The 9,475-nt window shown below is 40.6% G+C and overlaps 1 protein-coding gene across 34 annotated transcripts in view; it reads right to left on the reverse strand.

Moving 5' to 3' along the window:
* The window catches only part of CAMK2D (calcium/calmodulin dependent protein kinase II delta), a 329,629-nt gene extending 322,725 nt beyond the window's left edge, over nucleotides 1–6,904 (reverse strand). For 30 of the 34 annotated variants that reach the window (XM_017847937.1, XM_017847851.1, XM_017847773.1 and 27 more), the window contains exons 1-2: nucleotides 5,862–6,904; nucleotides 4,188–4,282 (exon numbers count right to left, since the gene is read on the reverse strand). In XM_017847937.1, coding sequence (XP_017703426.1) covers nucleotides 4,188–4,282; nucleotides 5,862–5,926 — 160 coding nt within the window. In that variant the 5' untranslated portion in view covers nucleotides 5,927–6,904. Of the gene's footprint in view, nucleotides 1–4,183; nucleotides 4,283–5,861 lie in introns of all 34 variants that reach the window. The other 4 variants (XM_017847948.1, XM_017847890.1, XM_017847955.1 and 1 more) reach the window with 2 other exon arrangements.
* Nucleotides 6,905–9,475: the final 2,571 nt, after the last annotated feature.

Here is a 9,475-nt window from a genome sequence, read left to right on the forward strand (position 1 = left end):
AGGGATATATATATATATATATATATATGCAGATATACATATACACACACACACACATTTAGATTTTATAGATGAGGCCTAATTTTGTATACATGGGCAAGTAGTTTTATAAAGTCCTGATTCATGTACTACTAATATCACCAATTTAGGAATTAATAAAACTAGTAAAATCAAAGAATATCAAAGTGACTTAACTGATTAAGCCTGAAGTTTTACAGAAATATAAAATGAAATCCCTTTTAACTTTAGCAATGGAGTAGAGGTAACATACACTTGTAATAACTTATTTTTTAACCCTATACTATAATGTATTATATTTTACAAAAACAGCGCCTGTGGCACATCAGACTCTATATAAACAGTCAAGTGGTTTCTAACGATCAAGAAATACACTGGAAGATGAATGTCAAGAAGCCATTACTTCCACATAAAATATTTTACCGCCTCGAGGCTTTGAAATGCAAAATAAACCATAGATACTATTTCTAAAGATATCTGCCATCAGAACCATCAGTCCACTGGATTCTGAACTGCAATCACAACTCTTCTTGGACTTTATATAATTTGACAACAGTGCACAGTTCTAAACATGTATAAATAAACAGAATATCAAAACAGCAGAAAAAGTTGGCTTTTGTTAAGTACTACCCTAACTGTGTTTGGGATTAAAATGGTGTAATTTCTAATTCTCATGGTGAAAATATAAGGCAAAAATTCTATTATCATTATTCAACATTTACTAAGCATGCCCTCAATGCCCATCTAACAAAAACTTTATAGAAGATAGAAGTTACCTATAAAATATAAGATGCTTGAGATGCTTCCATACTACTTTTTATTTTCAAAATAGGCGAAATTATATATGAGTGTATTCATTTACATGCTCAGTATAGTATAATGAATGTTCTATGCATGCACATGCTAACACAAAAGGTAAGAAATTCTTCAATTGACTCAGAGTTCCCCAAATATGGTATGTATGACTAACAGCTGAGAGGAAATACAACTGAAACTGTCTGCTGGAAATCCATTAAAATCTAGGCACAGAAAAATGCCTGGTTGACAGTATAGTTGGATGTGCAAATTTATGCAGGAATATAGCCAAATTTTTGGCAATTCCCTCGTGGTCTTAAATTTATTAACAATAGCCCTTTCTTTTTCAGTTGTAATGTTATATTTAAAGAACATTAGTGGAGTTGGAGAAGCTGCCTGGTCTTTAAAACAAATAGACTAAAGGCTTGGGTATACAGACTCATGGAATTTCAAATACAAACAAAAATTTGCACAAAAAAAGTATGTTCCACAAAAGTTGCCATATGCAACTCTCAAAAATCAGTACCTTAGAAAAAACAAGCATACTATTTTGCAATTCATTTTACATTTGCCTTTGAATATATTCATTATTTTAAAATTTTCTGCAAAAATGGTTTATTTGGATCATTATTTTCTCTGAAACGAGTGTCATTAAAGAATTAACATGTTAAGACATATCCTCTTAATATACTACTTCACAGATTTATTTTCAGTATTTGCTTGTTGTTAGGAGTAAATTAAGTACTTAACACTTACAAGTCATTCAACAACTATATTTGATTCTCGTTACTCTGTACTGAGCCCTTTCTATGCCCTCAATTCTGTGGAATGTTATATCAAAAACTGAAAACATGGTATTTTTTTCTTCAAGAGTTTATAATTCAATATGAGTACAGGTTAAACAAATGAATTCATTCAAAGGCACAAATATTCTACAACCAGCTCCAATTAGTGTTACAATATAAAATAAAATTGTTGACCATTTTGAAGGAAAAGTTCTGTAATTTTTCAGAAGAACAATAATAAGAGGTAAAATTGACACAATACTTCGCAGTTTAAGAAGTGATTCTTATTAAATTCCCTGAATCCTCAGAACCCCCCATGAGACTCCATAAGTATAATTTCCCATTTTACTGGTGAAGAACCTGATATCCAGAGAAGGAAAGAGACTTTATACCTAATTAGTAGAGCAAAGATTCAAACGTAGTTCTCATAGCTAAATCAAGGCTGCCACTGGATTTATAAGTTCTTTCACAAAAGTAATCTAATATGATCATAATGACAACTTTATTAGATAATAATAGTAGATAATATTCATTGACTGCATATTGTGGGGTAGGTGCTGTTCTATGCTATGTTCATTCATTCATTGCACACAAAATCCTGTGAGGAAGGATTCTGTTATTACTTCCATTTTACAGATGAAGAAACTGAGGCTCAGAGAATATAGTTAACATGCCCAAGATCACACAACCAGTAGGTATACGCATCAGAAGTTAAACTCAGAGCCTTTGGTTGCAGTATTAATAATGTTCTTCACCACCAGCTCACTCTTAGGTTGGTTAACATACAACAGGTTAAGAAACTTGCCCAAAGTCACAAGGAAAAAAAAATGGCAGAGAACAGGCAAGAAGAATGTCTCCTAACTCTTCACCCTAGTACCTTTTCCTAAGTAGAGTAATTAAAATCATTAAATCCAGAAGGGGTAAAAAGCTTTAGGACACGTATATAGTTCTTTGAAGCAGAATATGAGCAGGTAAGGAACACTGGTGGAGTAGCAAGGAGAAGAGATTCCATCAGGCCAAAGAAGACTTCTCCTCCACAGATTGAAGGGAAAAGAGAGTAAAATGTATGTGATAAGGCCCAAGTATATTTGTTATTTTGATTTAGGGAGCACAAATTCAGATGAGTGAAGAGGGATGGCTCTAGTTAAGAAAATTAGTAAAAGTGAAGCACTACACTGATTTGTTTTGAAAGAAACACCACCAAAAATCTTGGAATAGGTATTGTAATCCTTTCAAAAGAAATGATACCTCCACCACAGCCAAAATTATCTAGCACACAGAAGAAAATAAGAGAAGCACTGAAAGATTCTAACTACACATTTTCATTTTTTTAACTTAAAATGACACTTGGAGTTTAGCAATTCCTTTTCACTGTTAAAACCTTCCTGTGGAGTAGAGACTAAGAGAACATAATTAACATAATATCCTTCTCATTAGTTTTCATACCATGATTCTATGGTGCTGGTTACTTTATAGATCTTCCTCAGAATCATGTCAAAATCAGATGAAGGAAATTAAAACAACATCCCATGCAAATGGATAAACTAAAATACCAACCTAATCCTAAAGTGCATGTTAAAAGTAGAATTTGCAATAAATATGGAAAAACTAATCATAGCAGAGACCAAAAGCAATGATGCCAGAACTTTGGTAAGAAGCACTTTTGAAAAGACATATTAAATGAGGAAAACTAAACCTAATGGAATTTCTTCTCTCATTACTTGAAATAAACCAGGTCACTGAGATGAGCTTACACTATGGTATTTTGTTCATTTTCATTTCATTTTTATTTCATCAAACCATAAATTCCCATGGAAATACCTCAGACACGTGCCCACAATAATTGGAATGCCTAACATTTCAGCATAAGTACTTTTGCATGAGTTCAACTAAATAAAAAGAATGCAGTGAGAGTCCTCCAAGTTTTTTGCTTATGTCAACAGCTATTTTACGAGTATGAATTATCTCTGTAGCTATAAACTACATGTGTAAAATACATTACATGAGTCTGTGTGAAGCCTTAACGCGAAGATCAAGTAAAGGTCTGAGCTGCACACAGAAAACATCAAAATAAAACTAAACTTCCTAGAATATAGCAATCATAATTTTTTTCTTATCAAAGCTATTACTGTTAAATATACCTTGATGAATTAAGTTCAAGTGTAACTACAATTGAAATATATGATTCAACTGAGCTATGACCTATTTTCCTCCCAAAAGCAAAAGGGAATTATGACAGTTGTGAGACTTATATTTTTCCATTCCATGGTCTTTCAAAAAGTTATTTTATACTTAAACTATAAGCAAAATGCACCTGACATTTATTTGCTTTAAAATATAGTTATTCATGCTATTGCCCGTAGGACAGATAGAATTTTAATAGCAATGTATCGAATAATAATTATATCTTTCCATTTATTTTTAAACTGTACAGACCAAGAAGCATTCAGGAAGAAAATAATCTCAATATGTAATATGATACCTAAGTCTAAAATTCAGTTATAAATACGATATATTTACATACAACAGAACCTATAATCAACATGACATATACAAAATTAACCAATATATGTGGTTGAAAATACCCACCCCTAGCAGAAAGCTTTTTGGTGTTGATAATTTTGGCAGCATATTCTTGTCCAGTAGGAATTTTCATACATCTTCTCACCACTGAGAATGCCCCCCTGGAAACCAATAATTAGCAGGTCATTAATATAACAGATATAACATTCCATTAAAAACTTTATAAAATCTGAGCATTTTTATTGATTTTAGTGGATTGCCAGTGAAGTACAGTAATATCCAGTAAATGAACAATTCTTCCTGGAAACCTAGACTTTCTTTAATGTTGAAGAATAAAAGTAAATTTTATTTAACTGGGAGCACACATTATTAATCAACAAAATGAAAGGAACTGCCAATTATGACCGCTCTTGTTTGCACAAAAAATTTGAAAACATTTTACAGTTCACACTCACAGCACCAAATGCTCTGAGAAAAACCCTGCACAGAAGAGAGCAGAGGAAGAGCAGCAAAAAAATCTGCTGTCTACTTACTTTGGTAGGAAACAAAAAATTAATGTGGTTCCAAGTAAGTAAAGATGGCAATTAATTTCATTAAAATATCAATCTTGAGCACATTAGTGTGGTTTAACAAATCCTGGTATGGTGATTTCTCTATGCCTTGTTTTGGGCTGGGGGAGGGGAGAGATTTGAATTAAGCTGCTCTTCCGACATATTCTCCATGTTTTAACACCAGACAATATATACATATATATTTTTATTACCTTCAAAAATATTTACCTTTCCTTTAATTACAGTATAAACCAACAACACACATATAAACCCACCCCTTTCATAAAAGTAACAGTCTAAAGTACTGAAAGAGGAATTGGGTTTGGGTTCAATGCTACTAAAATCAGCATTCACAGCTCGGCCCCTAGGTCCCTTTACACAAGTCCACAGTAGATCTCCTGCCTCCTTCCCTAATATCTCCAAGTAGTTCTGCCAGTCGGGTAAATGAGGTGGTTTTACACAATGCTAGGCTACTCTAAAGAGCGCTCTCAGTCTCCAGAGGGCTTTTCCGCTGCCTGTATAAATAAATCCTCCCAGAGAACGCAAAGATGCACACGTAAATCCTAGGAAGAATGATGGTGAGCAGTAATCTGGTGCAAAGAATAACAGTGGATATAGGGCAAGGGGTTGGGTTCTGTTGGGTGGCCCTTTTCCTGGACAGAACAACTACTGGATGCGAAATAGTCTCCATGCCAAGTTGAACTTTCGGCATCAATAAATATGGCACCGTCTGAGGCTGTGAGTTCTCCTCAGTACGGCCGACACGCTAACCAGGAGGCATCTCTACTTACAGAAAACATGATGTATGTTGCATTTTACATGGGTTCTAATTTCCTCTCCAAACACACATTACACACAGGCACGCGCGCACACTTCTCAGGATGACAGCTACAACTGCAGAGATCGTAAATTCACTAAGTCTCTCAGTGCAGAAGGGTGGGGGACCGGGAGAAGGTGGGCTAGGGACTATCTAAATGAGCCACAGTCGGGGCAAGGGTCCTACGCCTTCTGTGCTCCCTCCCCTTACTAAGACAGCACCTTCCCCAGAGCTGACAAACCAGTGGCCCTCGTCCCACTCCTCTCGTCTCCCAAACTCCCTCGCCCCAAGACGGAGGCCGGTGGGTCGGGGGCAACGCGACCCGCCCTCAGCTGGAAAAGGGACAAGTGGATGCCGAGCAAAGGCGCTTACTTTCCAAGCTCCTCGAAAAGCTGATACTCGTCCGTGAACCTGGTGCAGGTTGTGGTCGAAGCCATCCTTGGTCCGGGTTGTGCCCTGGCTGGGAGCGCGACGGACGAGAAGCGAGCAGACGCGCGGCTAACCCCGGGATTGGCCCCGCGGCGCTGTCACCCAGGGCCGCCCTTACTTTCCTGGTCCGAAAGTAGCTCGCCCGCGAGGGAGTGTGCGCAGGGGCGGGGCGGGAGGGGAGATGACCAGAAACGGTGGCGTGGGGTCTCCTCCCCACGGTCCGCCGATCCTCCTCCTCCTGCGGGCCTCGCTTCCTTCTCCACTGGACGCTCCACCCGCCCCTTTTCCAGTCCCTGTCCCCAAATACAGGGGTAAAGTACTCAAGAAGAGGGGGCCGGGAAATGGAAAAACAGCCGGGCACGGGGCGAGTGGCAAGCAGTTGCGAAACGATCCGCACTGGAGGCAGGAGGGGTAGAAGCAGAGGGGAGGGAGTCCGAGGGGGCGGAGGTGGAGTGCAGCGGGGCAGAGGCCGCGGAGCCCGGAGCGGACCGCCAGAGCCCAGCGGCAGCTGTCAGCAGGCTCAGGCGCGGGGCGCGCCGGGGCTCGGGCGAGCGTGCGCGCCCGGGGCCGGCTTCCCTCAAGCGGGCAGCAGCAGCTCCAGCGAACCGAGGCACCTTGACTGCCTCGCGCTGCTCACGAGCCCGCGCGGCTTCAAGACGGCGCAGCAAGAGAAAGAGTGCTCGGCTCGGACGAAGCCTCGTCTGCTGTCCCCAGGCCTCCGTCTCCTCCCCCGGCGCCTCCTCCCGCCGCTCCCTCCGCCTGCCAGCACCCCCTCCCTGGCGAAGCCCCCTCCTCGCTGGTCCCACACCTCCCTCTAGCGACTCCAAGCGTGTCCCTTCGTGGATCTCTCGCTATCCCTCCTTCGGTCGCACACACAAGCACACCCGTCTAGGAGAAACCAGGTGGGTGGAGGAGGATGTGCGGGGGAGAAGCCTGGAGGTTTGGGTGAATGAGGCGAGACGTCAGTTACCCATTTAAACCCGCACAGAGAAGCCTGCCTCAATCTGGGGCTGACTGAGCGGGAAGATGCAGGGCAACTCGAGGATGGCCCCCGGCTGCCGCCCTTGGTCGCGGAAGCCCACGCCCCTGTTTTGCGCGCTGGGCACCAGTTACTTCTCCAGGCCGGCTGCCGGGCCACGACACCCGGTGTGGCCGAGCAAGGGAGAGCAACCACTTCATCTCCACGCCACTCAAAGTTGACACAGCAGGGGCCGGATGTGGGCTGTTCATTGCTCTCAGAGAGGGTCCCAACCCTTCCCACAGCCACCAGCGACTGTTGGGGCAAAACGCAACCTCAGCGGGGTTCACTGCGTCGCCAGCTCCCCAGAACCGGGCGCAGGTTGTCTCCCTCCCCCGCAGCCCCTTCTGCAAGGGGCAATGACGACCCCTGAGCCACATTTCACTTGCCACCTCCAGGCCCACCTCCCCCGCTGTTTTCCAGGATGGTGGCTGAGACTCTGGCAGTTCCCAAAGGCCTTTGCTTTGGCTGTGAACGTTAAAAGAATGAAAGCAAAAACTCCACCACTCAACCACACCTTCCCTTCCCTTCTAAGTAACTCCCCTGTAACCTCAGTAAGTTCTGATAGTAAGGCGAGTTCTCGCGATATTTTCCACTCTGGCGGCCGGGGCGAGGTAGTAGGAAGGTTGGGTGTCGGTCACGCGACCCAGTGGGGGCTGACGTCATTCACATCACGTAAACGCGTCTAGCCTGTTTCGCTTTGCAAAGGGAAAAAGGAAAAGGGGAGGTCGTGTGTACTTGGCTTTCAGCCAGATAGTGGGACTTGAGTGCACTCTGTAAATGGCTATCTGAAAAACCACTTAGTGGTTCAAGAATGTGTCCTTCCCTTTAGAATATCTGCCATTGTTTGCAGTAGGAGGGAAAAAAAAGTATGCATTACAATTTAAAATAGATAAATTGCTGCCGATTGCTAGAACGACTTCTGGGCCCTCTTTCCCGTTCTCTTTAATAAAACTATGCAATTGTAAATTTAGACGCAGACCGAAAACAGCGTTATGGACGATTTTTAAAAAATTACTGCCTTTTGTTCTATAGCACCGGACTATAAAAACCTTGCAATCCTGTTGCTAATTTGCTCGTAGTATTACTTCATAGACTTAAAATTTCACAGCTGAAAGATAAAACATAACTTGCAAACACAAGAGAATCTAAGATTTAAAGGCGCTGCTGCTTGCTCCCAGAGACTATTAATTGTTACTTTGTGGTCATAGATTATCCTAATTCCTTTTTTCCTGATCTGGGGAACACTTCTGCCAATGACTGAGCTTTTACTGAAGTACTAAAAATGTTCACAAATTTTAGTGTTTAATACAACAAAATTGAAGTTCGCATGTTGTTTTGATTCCCAGCCATAAAAGGCAAGGAATAACTGTGTAAAATGTAGTGCTATAGAAAAAGATGATACCAAAAATTGCGTAAAAGGAATATGGTCTCTAAATATTAATAAATGAGCTATAAATTGAAAAAAACACACAATTTGGTCTTGGCTAAAAATTTTTAATATCTGAATTATTTAGCAACGTGGCTCCAAGGTGTTAATGAAATAATTTAATATTTTCCCTGAATCTAAGAATGAAACAGAAAAAGTAAAATTAAAACGATAAATAAAGGTAATATAAAAGTTTACATCTGGGAAGAAAATTGTTTCTTAAATATTCAAGTAATGGAGTCTACATAATTACAGTATTTATCTCAGTTATTTAAACTACCAATAATTGTAAATGGTTATAATTGTACAGTACAATAAAGGAACTATAACTAAGTTTTAATACTGATGTATTATTAGACAGTAATTGTGTACATTCTTTACAGCAAACACTGCGTAAGCTGTACGTGCTCTTTCTTTGATTTATATTTTAGACTAAATATTTCTCTTATTTGAACAAATATTTACAGTTATTTCTGAAGTTTGAACCTCCTTAAGAAGTAGTCAGATTAGCCGGGCGCGGTGGCTCACGCCTGTAATCTCAGCACTTTGGGAGGCCGAGGCGGGTGCATCATCTGAAGTCAGAGGTTCGAAACCATCCTGGCCAACATGGCAAAACCCTGTCTCTAATAAAAATACAAAATTAGCTGGGCATGGTGGCGTATGCCTGTAATCCCAGCCACTTTGGAGGGTGAGGCAGGAGAATCACTTGAATCTGGGAGGAGGAGGGAGGTTGCAGTGAGCCGAAATCACACCATTGCACTCCAGTCTGGGCAACAAGAGCAAAACTCCGTCTGGAAAAAAAAAAAAAAAAAAAAAAAGTACTCAGATCAAAGATTTTGTTGTTGTTGTTCTACTTCAACATCATTTCAGTAATAGCTACAAAATAGAGTTAAATTCTAAAAAGTGTAGAAAGTGTATACCTATAAACAGAATAACACTGGATGTTAGTGCCAAATGCATTTACATTTCATTATATATGCCTTATTAACTGCATGTCTGATGAACATGGTGGGGGAAGTTGAGAGGGAGAGTTAGTGAATAAAAAGTTGGTCATTAAAGTTGTTAACGATAATTAGGCAGGTTTTATTCAACGGGGTCCAGGTGATCAGA

Source organism: Rhinopithecus bieti, unplaced genomic scaffold (assembly GCF_001698545.2).
Source record: "Rhinopithecus bieti isolate Rb0 unplaced genomic scaffold, ASM169854v2 scaffold_947, whole genome shotgun sequence".
Taxonomy (NCBI): Eukaryota; Metazoa; Chordata; class Mammalia; order Primates; family Cercopithecidae; genus Rhinopithecus; species Rhinopithecus bieti.